The sequence below is a fragment of the Dipodomys ordii genome, unplaced genomic scaffold (assembly GCF_000151885.1).
Source record: "Dipodomys ordii isolate 6190 unplaced genomic scaffold, Dord_2.0 Scaffold157, whole genome shotgun sequence".
In the NCBI taxonomy this organism is placed as follows: Eukaryota; Metazoa; Chordata; class Mammalia; order Rodentia; family Heteromyidae; genus Dipodomys; species Dipodomys ordii.
In genome coordinates, this window is record NW_012267373.1 from 2,046,659 (window position 1) to 2,069,749 (window position 23,091).

The 23,091-nt window shown below is 37.7% G+C and overlaps 1 protein-coding gene across 1 annotated transcript in view; it reads left to right on the plus strand.

Moving 5' to 3' along the window:
• Positions 1-285: 285 nt before the first annotated feature.
• The window catches only part of Trappc3l (trafficking protein particle complex 3-like), a 44,675-nt gene continuing 21,869 nt past the window's right edge, over positions 286-23,091 (plus strand). Inside the window, exons 1-3 of the mRNA XM_013032808.1 lie at positions 286-327; positions 3,561-3,658; positions 5,822-5,921. Coding sequence (XP_012888262.1) covers positions 286-327; positions 3,561-3,658; positions 5,822-5,921 — 240 coding nt within the window. The remainder of the gene's footprint in view (positions 328-3,560; positions 3,659-5,821; positions 5,922-23,091) is intronic.

Genomic DNA, 23,091 nt, shown 5'->3' on the forward strand with positions numbered 1-23,091 from the left:
TCCTCTGACTTCACACTATCAGCTTTCATGGGTCTGGATTCCATCTCATCCCCACAAGTGGAGCAGTTATTCTATCAGTGCAGGTTGCGTTAGGGACCAGACAGTCCCTTGTCCATGATGTTCGGTCTCCTTTTCCACAGAGAGCAGAAGCTGTAGAGTGCGAAAGTCACACTCGTGTCTCAAAGCCAGGAGGAACTGGCAAAAGCAAAGGAAAAGGAGAAAGGGACGGAAGCACTTGTGAGACAGAAGAAAAGAGACTGAAGACCACACCCTTCACCAAGTGCCATGTCTCGTCGCACACCCAGAAGACCAGAATACCGTAAAATTGTAAGGTCTTTTATAAAGAAGTCTTTTTTTTTCTACTTTGTAGGAAATGTTTTGAGTGATTTGTTTTTTCCCAATGTATTTTGGAAAGTGATGCTACAAGTAGAATGTTTCAGTGGGGCAAAGAGTAGGTTTTGGTGGGGATTACCAATGGCACCTCTGGGGATAGGCACAATTACCTCTCACAACTGTAACAGAATAATCAATTCTTGGTAAAAATTTCAAGGACCACTTTTCTGAGTAATTACATACATAAAGGTGTCATTTTTCCTTTTGTCTCCCACAGAAAATATGAAAACATGAGGCAATCCTTCACCTTCCATGTGCAAGGAGTAGGAAATGAAATGTATAGAATCAACTATGTGACAAATTAAATAGGAATAAGATTGTCAACGTTATCTAAAGATTGTGACGACAATATATTTTCTAGTCTTCTTTGTATTCATAGCGTCTGTACTATTATCTTTCCTAAATATTCCAAATTAAGAGTTATTTAAAAATTTTAACTTTTCCACAGATTCAGTTTATTTTAACCTCTTATGATCATTTTAACCATTTAGATGTTGCATATGTAAATCATGCTTCATTTTAAAGCCATATTAATTATTTCAGGAGGCTGCTGGGCATTTGGTATAATTAAGTAATTTCAGCCTTGGGTAGTTCAGACTTGGTAATTAGTTGGCACACTCTGGTTGGAAACACCTACAGACACTTCTTCTCTCTAGCATTCTGGAACCGTGATTGTTTTCTAAGGGGCTCTCAAATGCTAAACCATAGAGCATATAGTTCATACAGTAGCTAAGTGACTTAATTATGCATTTAACAAAGTCTTTTTATCCTGATACATCCAAAATCTCTGCAAATAGTAGTACTTTTTTCATATCTGAAAGTGATGGCTTTTTATTGTTTTGAAAATCTAAGAGATAATTTCAAGTTTATATTTCTTGGAATTTGAGACCCAAATGGATATGTAGTTTGAGGTACAACCTGTGGTTGTGAGGCTGAATGGAGAAAATGGACTTTTATGGATAAAAAACTTGAATGTTTAAAAATACAGTAGTATATTGAGAGACAGAGATAGAGAAGAGGGTAAGAGATAGAAATAAAGGGGGGATGAGAAGAGAGAGAGACTATTTGTGTGGCCTAAATTACAAATGGGCACAATGATGAAGCTATGTTGTGTAGATAGAAAACCATTTTTCTCATTTCCTTTTATGAAACTTGTACCGCTACTGTTAACAAATTTTTCTCTCTTTCTGTCTGTCTCTATCTGTCTTTCTCTCTCTTTCAGCTTGGCTTTTTTTTTATGCTGTACTGTTGACACATAGCAGCACTATATTTTCTGCAGTGGCTCCTTTACATTAGATAGGTATCTATTTGTAATGTATAAGCATTTCTTGCAATAATAGGATTAAGTTCTCAGAAAGTTTAAGAACAGAAAAAAATTGAATACTGATGACCCTTAAAATTGTTTAATAATACGTTGTTCATATGACTTACGTCCTTTATTTCCCACTAAAAGCATTACCATACTCATTTTTCTATGCCTTAATTACATATATTACCTATCAATTGATAATATGAATGAATATATAAGTATTAATAAGCATCTATGACATTTTGGTTTATATTTTTCACATGAATTATCTCCCTATGGGCCAAATAATATTTAGATTCTGTTTCCTTAGAGTTATATAGTGATAATAAATACTTTACCTTACTGTAATAGAATATTTGTCATCATATAAATCCATGCCAAGAAAGAGGACACTGGTAGCATTGGATCAACTTCAGAAATATTTGCATCAAAATAGTGTAACACATTATAGAAACCACTTTGTTAGTCAAGAAATTGATCAGAGTTGGGCTGGGAAGGTGGCTCAGTGGTAGAGCGCTTGCCTTGCATGCCTGAGGCCCTGGGTTCGATTCCTCAGCACCACATAAGCAGAAGAAGGTGGAAGTGGTGTTGTGGCTCAAGTGGTAAAATGCTAGCCTTGAGCTGAAGAGCTGAGGGACAGCGCCCAGGCCCAGAGTTCAGGCCCCATGACCAGACCCCTCCCTCCCCAAAAAAGAAATTGATCAGAGTTAAAAAAAAAAACATTCCCATGCTTTAAATATCCACACATTATGAGACCCTCTTCCCTTATGAATGAAATAGTCCAAGATACCTGGCCTTAGAGACAGGGAGGGAAGCCTTTTGCAATCTGAAACCCACATATGGCCTTGGGTGGAAGTGCAGGAGCATGTGAGAAATAAGGCTATTTCCGAGGAAGGAGACCTGCCTCAGTCTCCTGCTCACTTTTTTCTCCAGGCAGAATAGTGCCTTCACATACTTAGTGAGAAGTGCTGTGTCAGGGTAGAGGCCTGGAGCCTTGACTGGAAATTCTGGCTCTGGCCATGCATTGCTGGTTATTTTGGGCAATTTCCTCCATCCTTGTGAAACCTCATTCTCTCTTCTGTTGAGTGACAGAACTGGAAAAATCAGTTTAAGAGAAAAAAGATTTTTATGCAGGGTCTTGCTATACATCCCAGGCTAGCCTTGAACTCATGACTGTCCTGCCTCACCTTCACAAGTGTTGGCACTACACCTAGCCCTGTCCTTTTCTTACTTACGTACTATTCGGTAGCAGAACCAAAAGACAGAGATTTTTTTCCAAAATAGATCGATCTTTATTTTCTGTTTCCCACATGTTCAAACTGTCTCTGCCAAATGAGAACTAAATTAACCTCAGTTTTGGTTTTGATTTGAAGTTCACCTAAAAATAAAACATATTTCAGAGATCCTCTTTTTTTCTTTAAATAAGAAGAAAAAAAGTCCATGAACTTGCTCCTGAATTTGAAATTATCCTAAGACTCTTGGGCAGATCTGAAACTCATTGGGGATTATGCAAACTCATGGAAAGTCCAGCTTCCTTATCCCTTCCAGATGAAAGCAGTAGAAACCAAAGGCCATTCCAGAGCAACTGGAAATAGTCTTCAAAATTAGTAATTAAAAAAAATCCTCCATGAAAATACATGATAAATTATATAATTTAAGTGAACGCATAGAAAGGTTACCTCATATCTAGAAAATAGCTCTTTTCCTCAGCCTCAGCAACAAAGCCAAATTTAAGTACGGTCTCAAAGGTGACATTTGTTGACATAATAGGAAAGTAGAAAAATGGAAAAATAAACAGATGCTTGCATAAAAACCCATCTACCTACCACCAAAAACCATCTTTTTTTTTCCCCACCAGAACAAAGACCTCTTTGTCCTCACCTACGGAGCTCTGGTGGCCCAGTTGTGTAAAGACTATGAAAAGGATGAGGATGTAAACGCATACTTAGATAAGATGTGAGTAAAAGGCTCTCACCTTTGTGGAATATTCATTGCTTCTTAGCATTATATACTTTTTTTTCTGCCTCTAACAGCTTGCTCTATGGTTACAATGAACCACATCTGGAAGATGAATTTAATTTCTTCTCCTGACACTTGGGCTGATATTATGAAATCATAAGTATTTCCTCAGGCATCTCAACTGTGAAATGCCTTTATTTGAGTTAGAAATCATTTCCTTTTTGGCCTCTTATACTCAGAAGATGTGGCAAGACTGAATTCTTCTTTTAGTGATATGCTGGAACATCAAATTTAATTCTTTTCTTCAGTTTTCCCCCTTAATATAACATTATAATATAAAAACTTGCCTTCATCACAATAGAAAACCTAGCAAGTATGTGCAAATGCTAACGGGAGTTGTCCAAGAACAAAACCAAACCATGAAGAATTATAGGTTGGAGATTTTTCTTTTTTTTTATTGCTTGGATGTTTTTACCATTACTGTAATTGACTTGGAAATACATTAAATAGAAAACCTTATTTTTTTAAAAAAATGAAGCACATTCCTGTATTAATGAAGATTGCTTCGTGCCCAAATTTAACCTTCTAAATTCTTCCAAATAATTATATAATCATCATCTTAATGCCAAATAATAAAATCTGTCAACATTTTTTAACTCTCAATTAAGGACTATGAAAAAATTGCAACAGAGAAATATCTGGAAAATATGTTAGAGATGTCTTAGGCTGGTGAAAGAGGAAATTAAGCCTAGCATTTTAGACTTTAAAAAAGATTTCATTGTGTTTTCCCTTAGAACACAGAAAAAGGTTACATTAAGAGGAAAAACTTGAAAGGTTTTTTGTCTTTAACTTTTTTTCTTTCCTTTTTATGTACTATTCTCTTTATTCATGTTGGAAAATTCCTTTCGAGTTTTGGTACATATGCTTATTTTCTTTTCTAATTTTAATGTTTGCATGTCTTCTAGATTAGACAGGTGCATTCCTGTAAAAGCCAACTACCACCCACCTAAGACTTGCCTCACTCACTTCTTCAGACGAATCTGGTGCAGCTGATAAAGCTGTTCTATGTTTTGGTCACATTTAAACATCTAATGTAGCACTATCAGAAGTGACTTTGGTTTATTTGATTTCTATTAAATTTGCCTTGTTTGATAAAAGAGCTGTAGAAAATGAACAAGAACATTTACTTGACTAAAAATATATTTGTCTAGTTGAATGCAGATGTTAATAAATACAAATAAGGTATTAGTTAAAAATAAACTGATTAATAGCTTCCAACAATGTGAAATAAATATTTATATTCATTAATATCTTTCGACAATGCTTTTTTGTTCATTCAAAATTTCATCATAAATACTGTATTTGTTTTGGTGCTCTAGTAAATGGAATTGACTTATAATTGCATGTCATATTGTTTATTGCTACTGTGAATACAATAGATTTTTGCATGTTGATATTATATCCTACAGCCTTGTTGAACTGTTTTACTAGTTCTAATCATATAGTATATAGATACATTTTCTCTATACAAGATCGTTTCATTTACAAATGAAATAATTTTTTATCCTATTTAATAAATAAATAATATTTGAAAGACAGCAGGGAGGCTTGGTCTTAAGAAAAAATTTCCCATTTGACTTTCTTTAATAGATTTTGAAAGCATCTTACATTTTTGATTTGGCATATTAGTAACTGCTTTGTAGAAACCTTTGACTAGAACAAGAAATACACAATGCTGCCCTGTGTATAATTCCCTGACTTCCATCGCTCTTCTCACGGGCTGAATCTATGGTTATCTATCATGATGATTAGAAAACATGGAAATGGCCATGCGTGATGGTTCAGGATTATAATCCCAGCACCTTGGAGGATGAATTCAAAGGATTATGAGTTCAAGGACCAGCTGGGCTACATGGTAATGTCAAAGCCAATCTGGGATACATTAAAATATCCTGGTTCAAAAATCAAAAGAAAGGGAGGAAGGGAGGAAGGAAGGAAAGAAAGGAGGGAGCAAGCGAGGGAAGGAAGGAAATTATAAAATTGACTGGGTGTGTTGCTTTCTGTGGACTATGGGACACTATGAAGCCCATTGCCAAAGGCCAGTTGACTTGTCAACATTTGGTTTGTGCAGACCACGTTATTTTTTCCCATCATCTACAGGGGTTATGGCATTGGGACACGGCTGGTGGAAGACTTTTTGGCTCGTTCCTGTGTGAGAAGATGCCATAGTTACTCAGAAATTGCCGACATAATTGCTCAGGTAAATGTATTTCTTTTTCTCACTGTAAATTTTTATTGGTTGCTTCTGATGTTGGGGTTCAGATCTGCAGCCTCGTGCATATGTTGTAAATGCTCTGCTGCTGAGCTACATCCCTAACTCTGTCAAAGAAGCTTTGATTCTTTCTGAGTTTGGTGGTTTTCTGTTCTAGTTGGACAAGTTCCATGTATATACATTTCTAGGTGCTGATAGAAGGGATTCTGATTAAGAAGCATTTTATTTCCCCACAGAGAAAAAGCTATCATAAGCTGAAAGAAAAATGCTTCCAGGCACTTATGCATCTATAGATTTTCTCAACTGCACTGTGTGTGTGTGTGTGTGTGTGTGTCAAAGTGAGACAAGTATCTTGTGAAGGCAAATGGTAGGAGAATAAAATAGATAATCTCAAAGTCCCAATTATACTCCAGTTTTCTTACGTAGCCTTTGCCAGCAAGTAAAGAAGATAGTCTTTGGCAATGTTATAGACTATTGTTATAATTCTACCCAGAGGAATGCTTTTTTTAGAGAAAAATCAAGTTTCCCATAGATGCATGTGCTGTAAGAACAAACACCGTCCTGATGTGTGGAAGACAAGTTGGAATTGTCTGAGACTAGCTCCATTTTCTTAAAAATAAAATTGTGAAGTTCATCTTTAGCCGGTATTCCTTGGATCTTCAGGCCTATGGTTATTAACTAAGCAATGCTACTTTGTGGGGGACTCAGAAAGCACCCATACATAGGAAATATTTAGGGGGTCCTGGTATACTGCCCCAACATTCATACAACTTACCTAGTAAATCAGTCTCATTCCTATTTCCTCTTCTAATCCTTGATATTGTTAGACATAACCGAACTTGACTCTTCTCATGAGTGTCTGCAACACTACCATAGGTGCTCTGTGATTCTTCATGCAGTCTTTTCCTTTTTATCTTTTATGCTTAGTAGCGCTCTGAAATAGACAGACTAGAAGTTTATTATCTCTATTCTCCAAATATGAAGCTATATAGCAGAACGAATATGAGGAAATTAAAAAAATAGTATATTTGAAAAATTATGCATTAAAATGCAATCCACTTACTGAAATGATTACTTTAATTATTTCCTGGTTAGTAAGACATAGACTGAAATTGGAATCATGCAACCTTAACACAGTGAGTTTATCATTTAAGCAGGTTTTTTTTTTAAAAGTCACTTTCCATTTCTATTGGTGGAATATAAACTAGATCCTGAAGAAAAGGATTAAAAGACAAAATAACTTTTCCCTAACCAAAGTCTATAAGAATACTAGTCATTTTAGTGGAAAGTAAATAGAGTAAAAATATAAATGTAGATGATTGTGTTTATTTGTGTTTCTAGTTGGAAGCCCTCTCAGACCTGTTGGTTAGTAAGGCTCATTCTTTCAGTCATGATAATAGTTTGATAATTACTTTCTTGACCTCTGCTCAAATCTATTGTATTGTCTTCATATGAATATATAATGTTAACAATAAAATATGTCTAAGAAGAGCCAAGCCTGCAGATTCTTATGGCAGAATATTGGCTGATAATTTGAGAAAATAATTATACAATGTGAAAGATGAAACTTGTCTCATACATTTAAGGTTGCTTCTTCAGCTTTGGTATTTGAAAAAGAAAATAATTCCAAGGGCAAATTAGAGTCTATTCTAGCAATATGTTAGCAGAATCAGTGAGTTTTCATTTCTTCCTCTGGATATGTTTATACATATATGATATTTTTCCTTAAATAATATAGTCACTCATAGCATTTTGCTTTTTGTTTTTGGTTTGGGTTTGGTTTGGGTTAATTTGGTCTGTTGAGATAGGGTTAATATGTAGCCTAGGCTGGCCTTGAACTTGTGATTCTTCTGCTTTTGCCTCCCTAGTGTTGGAATTACAAGTTTGCTCCACTATGCCCAGCTTCATTTATGTTTAAACAGACATAATTAAGGACAGATTTTAAATTTCTCCTGAATAAAGAGCAATGGACAGTTGGATGTGGAGATATCAAAATCTCATTACTGGAAGTAGCGCTGTGGCTCAAGTGGTAGAACGTTAGTCTTGAGCTGAAAAGCTGAGCCCAGGCCCAGAGTTCAAGCCCCAAGACCGACAAAAAAAAAGGTTAATAATCCAGAGAATACAAAAAGTAAAAAAAAATGAAACAGCAAAACCTCATTTCTGATTTTATTTATATTTATAATTGGTATAATATGTACATATAAAATATATTAATATAATTATAATATATAAATCAGTATAATATACTATATATTATGTGTATTACTAGGTGTTATTCCCTCTTGCATCTGAAGAACAGAACTTACCTGGAATGTGCTCAATACCATACATGCCCTTAGTCCAGAGAATATTGGCTGTTGGTCTGACTGAGCTCTAGTTAGAATAGTACTATCATGTGGATACTCTTCAGTTCTTTGCTGCTGTTATTCTTGATCATGTAAAAGTCCAAATACTGAAGAGCTTCTATGGACTTGAAAGGGATATTTCCACTTATTCATTTAAATCAGAGAAAGAAAGAAAAGCTTAGATTTCTCTGGTAAGATTAAAAACAAAATCAGTAATAAGAAATAACTTTTAGTTAGGTGTGGTAGCTCACACTTGTAATTCCAGAAATTATGAGTCTAAGACAAAAAGATTATGAATCGAAAATCAGCCAGGGCTACACAGTGTCTCAGAAAATTGCCAAGAAAAAACTTTAAAAATCATTATTATCCTCAAAACACCTGCTAACAAATATTCTGTAAAAGGTATTCCCCAGAGGCTGGGAAGGTGGCTCAGTGGTAGACTGCTTACCTTGCATGCATGAGGCCCTGGGTTCGATTCCTCAGCACTACGTAAACAGAAAAGGCTGGGGATGGCACTGTGGCTCAAGTGGTAGACTGCTAACCTTGAGCTGAAGAGCTCAGGTACAGTGCACAGGCCCAGAGATTTCAGACCCCATGACTGACAAAAAAAAAAGTTATTCCCCAAAGATAGGGGCTGGTGGCTCACGCCTCTAAATCCTACCTATTCAGGAAGCTGAGATCTGAGGATCATTATTCAAAGCCAGCCTAGGCAGGGACAGTCTATGAAACTCTTATTCCAATTGAAAGTGACGCTCAAAATGACAGAGTGTCTGCCTTGAGCAAAAGAGCTCAGGGACAGCACTCAGGCTTCAAGTTCAAGCCCCATCTCTCTCTCTCTCTCTCTCTCTCTGTCTCTCTCTTTGTCTCTGTCTCTCTCTCTGTCTCTTTCTCTCTCTCTCTCTCTCTCACACACACACACAAAGGTATTCCCAGGAATAGATAAGATGAGTGGAGGTCTCACATGACATTTCCTTGTCCCGCTGCTCCTCTCTGTCAATACCCTCCGTGTCCTGTCAGCCACGTGAAGAACACACAGTAGATGTAAAAGTGGACATAACAAGGCCAATATTAAACACAGTGAATCTTTCTTTGGGGTCTGACCCAAGTTTTGCTACTTGGTAATATTTAATAAAAACTAATTGAAAGAAAATAAGAAAGTTGAAAAGGAAGAGGGAAGAAAGAACGAGAACTATCTGTTCAAATCCTTTGAGGAGAGAGATTTTTTGATCCCCGGGGGTCCTGAAGATGCTCCCCACTGCCTAACACATTTAAGCGCCCCTTGAGTCCCTTTCAGAGGAACTCTGCAATCCATTTAACAATTTGGTCTTCAGTGGGCAGAAGTAGAAGAGAAGCCCTTTCTATACACCCCATTAAAGAAGGAAAGGATTAAGAAGGACTAATGAGACATGTTGGATGGCGTGTTCAGAGATGATAGGATTTCTATCTCAGCCAGAAAGAAAAGAAAAAAGAAAACCCTATAGAATGTTCCCCATTGCAGAAAGCTATTTTGCTTTTAAAGGAAATAAAGCAGCCCCCAAAGATACCTTAAATTTGATCATTTTAGAAATGAGTCTGTTTGCTATAAAACTGGGGGAAAAAAACCCATGCACTTTATTTGCTTTGCAAATATCCCTTGTCTGAATGGAGTCTGTACGGCCATTGTGACTTAAGTCCATTGCCTCTGCTGTCTTCAGTGAACCGGGAAAAGCTCCACTTCCACTTACGCAAGATCTTTCTTGACAATTAAGAGAACATTTTAGCACCTTTACCCCTGCTCTCCTGTGCAGAGCAATTGTCTCTGGTCTTTGCCCATTTTCTTTAAGGGCTTGATTTTTACTCCTTAATCATCTTCACTTCATAGGAAAAAGAAAAAAAGCTATGTTCGCTTCCATCAGGTCACCAATTTCAGAAGTCTTTTGACCCGGATGAGGGGGTCAGATTTTCGTTATGAACCTGCCCACTGATGCATGGCTTGTAATTAGCAGTGTTCACCCAAAGATCTGGCCTCTGGCAGCATTATCTCATTCATCTTTGTAAGCTCTCTTCAGAGGAAGTAGGGTAAATGATACTGAGTCAGTGTTGGAGAACTAGGGCAGAGTCACCGGAAGTTTAGTCACATGCTGCCCTCAAAACACAGCAGGCAGGAAGAAGGCAGCGGTTGTACTCTGCTGCGCTGTGCTCCTAGACCACGCATGGGCAGTGCACCATTGTCCTTCTCCTCCAAAACCCGGCACCCAACACCCTGGCTCTCACAGAACCCAGGATCTCCAAAGAGAAAGAGAATGCAAAGGAAGAAAATGGACTCAATGAAGACAAGCAATTTCTCAGAGTTAGCAAAAGCCCATCAGAATGAGTGTTCTGATTTACCCTAGGCTCTGCACTTCTTCATCCTTCAAAGAGGAGGAGGATGGTGAGGACTAGAGGATTGTCTCAGTGGTAGAGTACCTGAGCAGGTAGTGCAGCACGTGTGAGCCCTGAGTTCATAACCCTACTACTGCCAAAAGAAAAAGAAAATGGGTGGTGTAGCCTTAAGTATTCTTCTTTCTTTTCTTCTTCTTTTTCCTTATTTTTCTCACTTGCCTTTTCTAAAGAGGTCACTCTAGCACTAAGCATCTGACAAATTCTCTCAGTATGCGCTGGACCTCAAATTTTGCCCTCTAGTGGTCTGAAAAGAAATTTCATGACGGAGTCCAGTCCGTCCCAAACTTTATATAAAAAATCGCTGGTGGTCAGTCTCCAAATTCAACTTCCTGTAGTATTAAAGTGGACCTGGCTCTACATGTGATTTTTGTCATCTATCAGTTTACTGTTTGTGATTACATAAAGAAAGATTGTATAGTTGGTCTTCTGATTCTAGTGTGTCATATCTGTCGATTCAAACAACCACAGGTTAAAAAAAATTGAAAAATAATTGTCTTTACTGAACATGTACAGGCTTCTTCCTTGTTGTTAGCCCCTAAACAATATGGTATGACAAATGTTTATGCAACAGTCTTATATATTAAGTATTACGGGTAATGAAAAGATGATTTCAGGAGAAGCTAGTCATGACAGCACATGCCTGTGATCCTAACTACCTGGGAGGCCAACATGTAAGGATTGTAGTCCAAGGCCAACTGGGGCAAAGGTATAATACCTGAAAGACAAACTAAAGCATCGAGGGTGTGGCTTAAGTTGTAGAGCTCTTGGGAGACTGGCCCTGAGTTCAATCCCTAGCAACACACACACACACACACACACACACACACACACACATAGATACTGGATTATAAGCAAATACTATCTATGCCTGTGCCATTTTGTAGAGGGATTTGAGCATCCACAAAGCATGGTATCCGTGAGGAACCTGAAACCAGCTTCCTGTAGATACTGAAAAATAGCCGTAATTGCAAAACTTTGCAACATAGCAATGAATTACTGGCAAACAGATTTCCTTCATGAAACTTCAGGCTAGTTCCCACCTATCACTTATATCCTTTCAAGAACTGCGAAGTTAACCCCACTTTATTTAGGTAACAATAGAGACTTGTATGATATTAGCACAGTGCTCTAAGATCTTTAATGCTTCTGATGCATTCCAGTGCTTTTTCTCATACATTTTTCCTTAAAAGATACTTTAGAGTTTTTTCCTATTATGATAACTATTCTGAGAAAAAAATTGTAGTTGCTCTAAAATGAAAATATGTAATTTGCTGAACAATCATAGCTGATTTTAATTGTAGAAGAGAAATATTAGATTTAAATGTTATTTACAAATCTACATGTTGTCTTCTAGTTTATTATAGGAGAAAGTTAGAAAACATTGTTGTATCTGCTTCTAGTCTAAGAACTAGGAATATCTCTTTATTGCATGAAAATATACTTCAGAATCTCCAAACACATTTATGATAGAACATTTTTATTACTTGAGGATACTAATTAGAGCTAGATGATCTTTGCAAATCAAGAAAACTTAGGAAGACAGGGCTTAGCCAGGAATACCAGTAAAGTAATTTAGGGCTGGGGATATAGCTCAGTGATACAGGGTTTCCTTAGCATGTACAGCGTCCTAGGTTTGATTGCTAGCACCATACACATAATTTATACACAAGGATCTTTGATCTTTATCAGGAGGCAAGTGATGGCCTAATCATATCTAATCAAATAGAGATTAAAAGAGAGAGTCTACATTCTACTCAGCCACAAGTCCACTATGTGGTTATTAAGTGTGAGTTGTTCTGTTTTGGGAGCCTCAGTTTCCATATTTGTCAGATGAAATTTCTTTCAGCCATAGTTCTCCTGATGTTCAGATATTGCTTTCCTTAGCTAAAATGTAGACACTGAATTATTAATTACACCCATCACAGCTGACAGTGAAGGGTGTAGTTTCCAAAGGCTCTCAGAGCATTTCTACCTTCTAGCATCAGATAGTAGTTACAACCTCTTAGTCTTGTACAATTTCTCTTCATCGGGTTAGGACAGCTTTTTATTGCTACTTCTCTGAGGTACAATAAAGGAACCTTTCAGTTCACCATTCACATCAGTGGTGCTATTACTTAATAGGAGGTTTAAATAGAGAAATGTACAGTATGAAAAGATGTAAAAACCTGTCATGCTGATCTTTAGATTAAAATATTGGAATCCAATATACTGTACTTGTTGGGATTTTCTGGAAAGCAAGAATGAGATCATCTCTTTTTATAGTATATAAATTGGAATTTTACCTTAATTAAATAGTGTAAGCAATGATTTTTTTGGTGAATGATATAAAATCAATGGAATACTTGAAAGGAAATCTTCATAGGAGGAATAAAAGTGAGTATTTCTAAAACAAGGGAGGAAATTTAAATGGGGACTGCAATAAATAGATAAACTCTAGGGCAAAGGATATCGGGAAATGCAGAGAGGAATCTAAATAGCAGACGATTTTACTCATTTCATTAAAAAATGAGATTTAAGATTAGAATTGAGTCAGGCATGATGGCTGAAGCCTAGAGTCCTAGACACTTGAGAAGTAGAGACTGGAGGATCTTGGTCTGAAGTCAATCCTGGAACAAAAGAAGTTTGCAAGACTCTACCTAAACCAGTGGTTAAGTGCAGTGGGCCACACCTGTTATTCAAGCTATGTGGGAAGCTTAATGCCTGGGAGCAGTAATGTGCACCTGTCATCCCTGGAAGAACAGGGAAGCACAAGTAGGTGGATTAGAGTTCAGGCCATCCAGGGCATAAAATAAGACTCTACCTAAAAAAAGAAAAACAAGCAATGCAAAAGGTGTCCTGGTAGCATGGTTCAAGTGGTGGAACACCTGTTCAACAAATGTGAGGCCCTGAGTTCATTCCCCAGTACCACCAAGAAAAAAATAAAAGATTAAAATTGAGTCCATACAAAATGGCTCCAGCAAATTAGAATAGTCAGTAGTATTTGTTATTTTTCTTATTTGGGTGCCCAGGTGGCCATGAACATATGATAAAACTCCATTCTATAGAATATCAACCTTCAACACAGATTTGTACTCAGAAACAGTGATTTCACCTTCCACAGAGACATCAACTCTGTGAGACATTTTTGTTCGACACTGCTGTGAGTGCCACAGCTGGAATGTTAGCCAGTGAGGGCTCAATAAGGAGCCAAAACACATACACAGAAGACTGAATATAAAAAAGTACAAATGACATATGGGAGATTAGCTAGGGAGAAAAAGAAAAGAAAAGGGGGAAAAATTCAGAACCCTAGGACTGAAAGACAATACACAAAGGAGAAAGGCATTTTGAGGGCGGTTCTTCTTTCCAAACCTGAGCTCGGATCTGGTTTCAGAAGGCGAGACTGCAGGGCACAAGTGGTAGAGAAGGCAGCTGGGTTTCCAGGCTGATTCTCCGGAGCAAATCAAAGAAAGGCCCGCTGCAGCCAGATGAACATCATTCTCTTTTTGCAGTAATTTCTTAAAATTTTTTTTTTAAATTGACACCTGTAATCCTAGCTACTCAGGAGGCTGAGATCTGAGGATCATGGTTCAAAGCCAGCCAAGACAGGAAAGTCCATGACCCTTATCTCCAATAAACCACCAGAAAACTGAAAGTGGCACTGTGGCTCAAGTGGTAGAGCGCTAGTTTTTAGCTCAAGAGCTCAGGGACAGCGCCCCGGTCCAGAGTTCAACAACCAACAACAACAAAAATAATAATAATTTTTATTGAAATTAAGTGATTACATAAATTTCACAAATTTCACATATTATCAGATAGTGAGACTTAGTTAAAGTTACAAACACGTTTTCACAGGACAAAGTGTCATTATCATGGTCTATAATGTTTGTGAATTCTATGATCTTTGACATAATACAACTATTTCTTCTACATCGGGTGATGTGTACATTTCTTTCCTTTTGTTTAGTGTCAGCTCTTTCCCACTCATTCCCTCCTTCCCATTGCTGCCCTTGAGTTGCTTAGTTCGTTTTCATCAATGTCCAGTGCAGCTGATGGGCCCCTCTGTTGTATATTTTCCCGTTTCCCTCTGATTCTGTGTCCTCCTCTTAGCTTCCCTCAGATGTTTTTGCAGTGTTTTCTAAAGCTCCTTCTATGGGCAAAGGAGGAACATACGTGTGCTCTACTCGGAGCATCACAGCACAGGGTAATGAACAGTGGCTTTTAAGCTGAAAGGTGATCCTCTGACCACCGGCACAGAAAGCATAAGCCATTCTGATGATTACTTATTCCTGTGGCCATTTCTGACCCTTTCACTCTTCCTTTAGTGGAATTCTTCTTGCCTTCACTACAACATAGCTGGATGGTAGGGAAAGTAAAGGAATGAAGGGAGGAAGTCATATTTTTCTCTGGCCAGGGCAATGCTAATTTCCTGAAAACAAAAGCAGTTAGGAAAGCACAGTTTCAGTATGAAAACTTCCTTCTCAAATAAGCACCTTCTGTTAAACCTTGTGAGGTTTACTAAATGTAGACACAGTCTTTTTTTTTTTTTTCCTGTGGTGGGGCTTGAACTCAGGGCTTGAGTGCTGTCCCTGAGCTTTCTCACTCAAGGCTAGTGTTCTACCACTTTGAGTCACAGCACCACTTGCAATTTCTGGTGGCTAATTGGAGTTGAGAGTCATATGGACTTTTCCTACCCAAGCTGGCTTTAAACAGCCATCCTCAGATCTCAGCCTCCTGGGTAGCATGAGACTCGCACTGAGCTACTACTATCTGTCCTTTCTATGAATTTCTCAACTCTGATAACCAAATCTTTCCTCTCAGAGTTCTACTCTTGATCGTTTATTATTGCTGTAAATTCTATTAAAGAACTATAGAATACTGCTGGGAAATTGTTCTCTACTCTCTGGAAGTCCCTTGAATATGCAAGGCACAGTGGCAGTTACCACCCAAATGGACTCTGGCGTGTGAGCTTGGGGTTAGATTTAAAATCCATATTAAGGCTTTGATAGATTTTTAACTCAGTCAGATTTCCTTCCTGAAAAATCTACAGGTTTTTACTGGGCCCAAGGTGAGAGTTAGTTTGCCGTGCATGAGTTGCAGTGTGGAGGTAAGTAACCGAAATTGACAGACCAACCTCAGAGAGGAAAGGGAGTTCATGAATAACCTTACACAGAAAACACAGCAACGTGAGTCTACATTTTTGTTTAATGTTCTAATCCATTGGTGAAATCTAAATGAATCATGCTTTGTGTCTGATCTTCCAAGAATTTTCTGTTGACTAGCATCATTAATACACATTTTTTTCATTTTTCACCTCACCAAATATGTCTCACCAAGTATGAGCTAGGCACAGCGGTATGCACCTGAAATACTCAGAGGATAGAGTTGGAGCACCTCCCGAATCCAGGGACTCAAGGCCAGCCCGGGAAACATAGAGAGACCCAATAAGGAAAAGAATGCAAATAATAGCTTCCCTAAATAATAATTACACATGTCAAGTTGGTTGGATTTGGTATTTTATCCAGTGAATGTATGGTTTGTTTCTGGACAATTTTCTCTCCCTATTACATTTGTGAGCTTTTCAAAGGGAGTGAAAATTTCTAACACTGCTGTGGTTTGGTGTAGGATGTCATGCCTGTAGATATTCATTAAATGTTACCGAAGTGAACTTAGAAAATATTGAAAAAATATTGTCATATAGCCAGACACTGTTTCTTCTTCTATTCTGTCCAGAAGAGGGCAGTGACCCACACTGGTCTCTAAATTGGACTGGAACAATATCTTGCACCACATACAGAAGGACTTTACTATTTCAAGCATACATATCTCATTCCATTCAATCCAGTATTCCAAATGTGTTGGGTAGTTTATAATAGCTAACCTTCAACAAGAAGATTTGAACGTCAACAGAACCTAGGCAGAGAAGTAACAGATTCTTATTAAATAATAGATGGTGACGTTACCTTGAACATTTTTAATCAAAATGTTTCTATTTTTCTATTATCTGTATGTATATAGAAAGTTTCATAGGATAAGACTTCTTTCTTCTACTCTGAGATCAGTTGTGGTTACAAAACACAAACACTAAATAGGCAATCAAATCACATTTATATGTCATATTATTAGGAGTCAAACTCATCATGGAATCAAATTGTATTTGATTGTATTAGATTCCTTTTGCTTGCCAGCATTTGCGTATTTTAGATCATAGGGCCTTATTCTGGGATGGAATGGTCAGACCTATTAGAAGAATAAATCCTCTGTCTTCTCTCTCTTTTTTTAATTTCCAAATTTTAGAGTGTACTCTTTTTTAATTGCTGTGAAGGCAATGTACAGAGGGGTTAATTACATATGTCAGGTAATAAGTACATTTCTTTTTGAACAGTGTCAACTTTTTCTTTTTTTTTCCCAGTCTATCCCTCCCAACCCCACCTCCCCCACAAGTTGTATAGTTCATTTTCAACACAGTGTTCAGTGAGTGTCACTGCTGCAATTGTTCACCCTTTGTCTCATCATTTCTGTGACCACCTTTTCCCCTCCCCCAACAGATAAACTTACATACAAGACAAAAGGTACAAAAATTAAAAATAGTGACAAAGGAGAAAAAAACAAGAAGCAAAATAGCATAAAAACTTTTGTTTCCATTTCTTAGAGTTTATTTCAGTAAACATCATTTTATATGATCATATGCCCATAACTATTGAGCCTTTGTGATCCTCTCCTAAGAATATCCTCCTTTGATCTCACTGTGTGAATGTCTAGAATCCTGTATAATTTATCATGTCCAAGTGTATTTTTTTTACCATCCATTATGTTTACATGTAGACTTATAGGCACTTTCTAGTTATAACATGTAAGGGAAACCCTGTGTTTCTTTGGGTCTGGCTTACTTCACTTAATATGATTATTTCCTTATGAATGGTACAATATCATCCTTTCTGATGGCAGCATAGAATTCCACTATGTATAGTATCTTTCAGGAGCAGGCTTTGTTGGTTCTCTTTTCAGTCCCCTAGCATTTTGGTGATTCATGTATTCCCTACTTATTTTGTTCTAACATTCTTATTCTTTCTGCTCAGCACCAGTGTCTCCAGTGCTCCACAGGTTCTGCTTCCTCTTTTCTCTGGGTATTTTTTTGATTTTTTCCCAAACTGATGTTTCTCTGTATATCTCATATTCAAAGCTCTGGAAAGAGAGCCTTTAACTTGTCCAGTCAACCACTAGCCTCAGTTCTGTAAAGTTTCCATGTTAGGCCATAACACAACCCTAGACAAACTATAGAATGACTACTGCGCTTCCAAATGGCCGCTGGAGCGTATTCACTGTGGCTAGAGTGGCAAGATAACAAGACTCAGAACTGACATCACAGCACCTCCAGGAAGGAGAGGTGGCCTATGAGCACATTCTGCGATTTCTATAACAGAGCAAAGGAACTGCTAAATCTATGTCCCAACAATACAAAGTTACATTAGTAAGATCAAATCAACTTCACCTGTGAATCCTCGCTCCCCCTTCCTCATCTTACTGAAATAGGTCATTCTTTTCTGTGTTCCAGAGACTAGAATGTGGGGAAACCATTAGAAGAGAACAGGGTCCATTTAAAATGCTTACTGTAAGGTACTGAAGTAAAGCAAACACTTTGTTATGGATTCTGCAGATAATAATCAAGTAAGAAAACCTTAAAAAATGTTTCCCTTAGGAAATCATCCAAGTGAAACCACAGTGTTAGTGGAAAGCAAGTATTTTAAACCATTAGTGAGAATGAGGCAGACATTTCTCAGAACAGTAAGCTCAAAGGTATTCTTTGAGAGAAGAGAGGTAAACAAATCCTTCCTAGAAAAATGAGGTTGTTCTACTGTAGAAAGTGATAGATTTTCTTTTGAGCCTATGAAAGAACCAGTAATAAAAGGTTGCTCAGTTTCTCTAATCCTATAGGGATTTCTCTTTTGTAACTTTTTCCCTTCTAAGTTCAGGCCTTTCTCTAGGCATTGTGTTTTTTCAAAGAATGTTGCTAGCGATAACCTGATTGTTTATGTGAATAGGAAAACTGCCCAGAGAAAATGAACATGAACCAGACCACTGAGCCAGAGAGCCTGTGAGCTTGCTTGTTCTTCTTTACCTTCCTTCCTTCCTTCCTTCCTTCCTTCCTTCCTTCCTTCCTTCCTTCCTTCCTTCCTTCCTTCCTTCCTTCCTTCCTTCCTTCCTTCCTTCCTTTCCTTCTTGCTTCCTTCCTTCTTTCATTCTTTCCTCCTTCTTTCCCCTCTTTCTTTTTTGTCAGTTATGGGGCTTGAACTCTGGGCCTGGGCTCTGTCCCCAAGCTCTTCAGCTCAAGGCGAGCACTCTACCACTTGAGCCACAGCACCACTTCCAGTTTTCTGGTGGTTAATTGGAGATAAAAAGTCTCATGGATTTTCCTGCCCCAGCAGGCTTTGAACTGAGATCCTCAGATCTCATTTTCCTGAGTAGCTAGGATTATAGGTGTGAGCCATCAGTGCCCAGCTTTCCTCTCTTCTTTCTTCTTTCTTTTCTTACCTTCTTCTTTCTTTCCTTCTTTCCTTCCTTCCTTCCTTTCTTTCTTCCTTCCTTCCTTATTTCCATTCTCTCTTATTCCTTTTCTTTCTTTCTTCCCTTCCTTTTCTTTCATGTACTCTTTCTCCTACTCCAAAAAAAAAAAGAGAGCTTTGTTTTGTTTTCAGGACTGGAGTTTGAACTGACTGCTTTGTGCTTGCTAGTCAGGTATTCTACCACTTGAGCCATGTGTATAATCCGTCCACAAAGTTTTGTAGTATTATGCTTTTATATTTTAATAACCATTAGTTCTTTTTCCAGAGGCAAAAATAACTCTTCTTTCCTTTTGCATTTGTCTTCCTTCAGTTTTTATATAATGAGCATTTTTAGAACATTTTCACCAAAACTTTCTATAATTCACATTCTAAGCCTAAATGTCATTACTCAGTACAATGTCCAACACCTTGAATAGTGTTGCCTTCATAATGCTAATGCCAAATAGAGAGCATTCATATCTGACCTAGATTTGGTCTTTCATTAGGATAAAAATTTTATTTTCAATTTTAGAATTGGCTTACATTTGCCCACTCCTTTGCTTTTACACAACTTACTTTCAGGGATAGGCGAAGAAATGTAATTAGAAAGAAGTAAAATATAGGAGAATCTGGAATCTATTGTGTTGCAACTTTTATCTTTCTGTATGCTAAAATCTTTTTTTTTTTGGTCAGCTGTGGGACTTGAACTCAGGATCTGGGCACTGACCCTGAGTTTTTTGTTTTTGTTTTTTTTCTCAAGCCTAGCACTCAATGTCTTTGAGCCATAGTTCCACTTAAGGTTTTCTATTGATTAGTTAGAGGTAAGTCTCACAGACTTTCCTACTCAGGTTGGCTTCAAACCATAATCCTCACATCTCAGCCTGAGTAGTTAAGATTACAGGCATGTGCCACCAGCACCTAGCCATGCTACAATCTTTTGTTGATGTTATGGAGAACTGATTTTTGCTGATCCTTACATAAGGTGACAATAATATAACTCTTGCCTCATCAGATGGTATCACATCTCTGTGACGCCTAGCTGCCAGTTTCACCAGATGACAATGCCACTTCTACTTTCTAGGACATGGATGGGAAGGCAGTGACTAGTGCAGGGTAACTCCCATTCAGCTCAAATCCACTCGACCTGAGACAACCTTTCAGGAAATTCCAGCAGTGAAGGACAGGAAAAGAGGAGGGTGCTGTACAGGAAGAGAGGAGAGGGAAGGGCAGCTACCGGCTCATCACTGTGAGTTACAAAGATCCACACATCTTAAACCACGTGGGGACCTTGTCACTGTCTCATACTAGAATAATTTGGCAGTTTAGCTATTACTGTGTGTGCTTTTCACACCAGTCAAAAGGTTGAAGTAGAAACGTAAGATCCTGCAGGGTCTAAGTAGAATTTGAGACCTAATCATTCCTCACCACGCACAGAGTAGAAGGGGTGGAGAAAAGCCAAGTGAAAAGGTCATTTGTGAATACGAAGATCCTGACAGATAGGGTGGAAACAAGGCCAGATCAGACAGAGCAGTTCTCAGCACACTGAGGCAGGAGAGGATCCAGGGACCAAAGCACCCTATAAGGCCCTTTCTCAACACTGGTCTAGAATTACTGCTTCCTTTACTCCCTCAACCGAACAAAATGCAAGATAGATTAAGCCTAAATATAAAATCTTTCCTTGTCATTGCTATTTTTCAAAGGCTAACTGAAAAATGAGTGATGGAAGACTATTAAATTGACTTCCTTTTCCCTCCACTTTTTTTTAAACCATATATTAAACTAAGTGGGAGCCCTTGGTAAATAGGCATTGAATTCCATAGAAGTCACAGCCCAATGCAACATAACATTCCAGAGGAGGCTGGCATCCTCGTGAGCTGAATGCCATGCCATTTTCCTAGTTAATAACATTTTTGAGGAGAAAAGGGAGTGGAAAGAGAAGGAAAAGAAACTTTGTAGTCATAACATTACATTTGGACTATTTAAAAATGAGTGTATTTACAGTAAAAGTGACTAATAAAGTACCTCAGAAGCAGCTTTTTAAAGAAATGTGGCCACTTAGGCTTGATTCTCCCCACTGAGTAGGCAAGAGAGCTTTATGTAACACTACATATATGTGATCTATTCTGCTCTGTGCCTCTGGGAGGGGCAGAAGAGTAGAAGAAATAGAAGTTTTTCTTTGTGGAAAAATGTTTATGTACAGCCACAAGTTCTATGAATTTGTAGGACTCTGAATTGGGTAGACCCCAGAAGACCACATCAGCTGCTTATGGCACAGTTTTAATAGGAAAGCACCTGCAGGGAAATTATCCTTGAATTTTAATTGAGAGACTTGAGGCTTAATTCTTAGTGAATTCTGCAAACCTAGTACCACCTCTCATTGTATGAATATTTGTCTTTCTCTTCTGGTTACTATCAAAGTATACAGGAAATCTGGATTCACCCAGGCATTTTTTTTCTCCCTGGAATTATTACCACAGAGGCTCTAGAGAAGTTTTGAATTTTCCATCTTAGTATATAAAAACTTGCCTACCCTAACTTTCCTTGGAGAATCTTGGTTTTTCTTTTATTGGTTTTTAGCTGCTTTGGAGCAAGGTTATGAGGGAATGACATAAAATTGTAGGGAAGGCAAACCTTTACCTCTAAGGTTTCTGTGCTTTGTTTTGCTTTTTTACTAAGCCTAAGAATTAAATTGACATGAAATAGATCAATGGTAACAAAGCATACACATTTATTTAATGTCAGTGGTACTTGGTGTGGGAGCTTCTGAAGGAAAAGCAGAGCCACTTACATAATGAACTGGACAAAGATGTTGCCAAAAAGCAAATGTGAGGAGATTAAAAAGAAGAATCATTTTAATAAAGTCTGTACAGAATTCTCAATGGCAACTTCCTGTCCTCAAATCTAAGAATACTTTCTCATTGTAAAAGGAAGACATGCTTTTAAGAAACAGCATGGAATACAGGGTAATCTTGCACCTTGTGTTTTTCAACTATTTTTAACTTTAAAGCACATTTGTGTGTGACCTAACTCCTTCATAACAAACCTTAGTGTGTGGGTTGAAAGCACCAATAGCTTCCTGAAATGCTCAGGTATATAGCTGTTATATATAACTATTATATTATACAATGATATATAATTATTTATAATGATATTCCTTACCAGGAGATGAAAACTTTGGAGCAAATATTTGAGAAAGCAAACCCCTGAGGCATAAGCAAAATCTATTTGAACCTAACAACCCAAAGACATTTTAGGACAGCCCAACAAACTCTGGGCCATCCCTGCGTAGTGTGATTTGTAGGTCATAGAAGTGAGATGTGCTCCAGGTTTGCCTTTACTTTATATCAGCACAATAGTTATCGATCTTAGGTACTGTAAAATCATGTAGAGTATTTCAAAATCCTGATACTCAAGCTTATGTTTGAACAATTAAATCACATTCTCTGAGAACAAATCACTTTTAAAATGCTCCCCAATGATACTTTATATCAACACAATATCACTTAGAGTATTTAAAAAATCTTGATACTCAAGCTTATGTTTGAACAATTAAATCATAATCTCTGAGAAAAAAAATCACTTTAAAAAATACCCCTATGGGTATTTACATTAGAACAAGGGTCCTCCCTTTCCTTCCTTTCTGTTCCCTTTCCTTCCCTTCCCTTCCCTTTCTTTCTGTTCCCTTCCCTTCCCTTTCTTTTCCTTAGTATGCCTGTTCTGGGCTTGAATTCAGGGCCTGGGTGCTGCCCCACTTGAGCCACAGCTCCTTTTCTGGCTTTTCTGGTGGTTAATTGAAGATAAGAGTCTCACAAACTTTCCTGTCTAGCCTAGATTCCAACCTTGATCCTCAGATCTTAGCTTCCTGAGTAG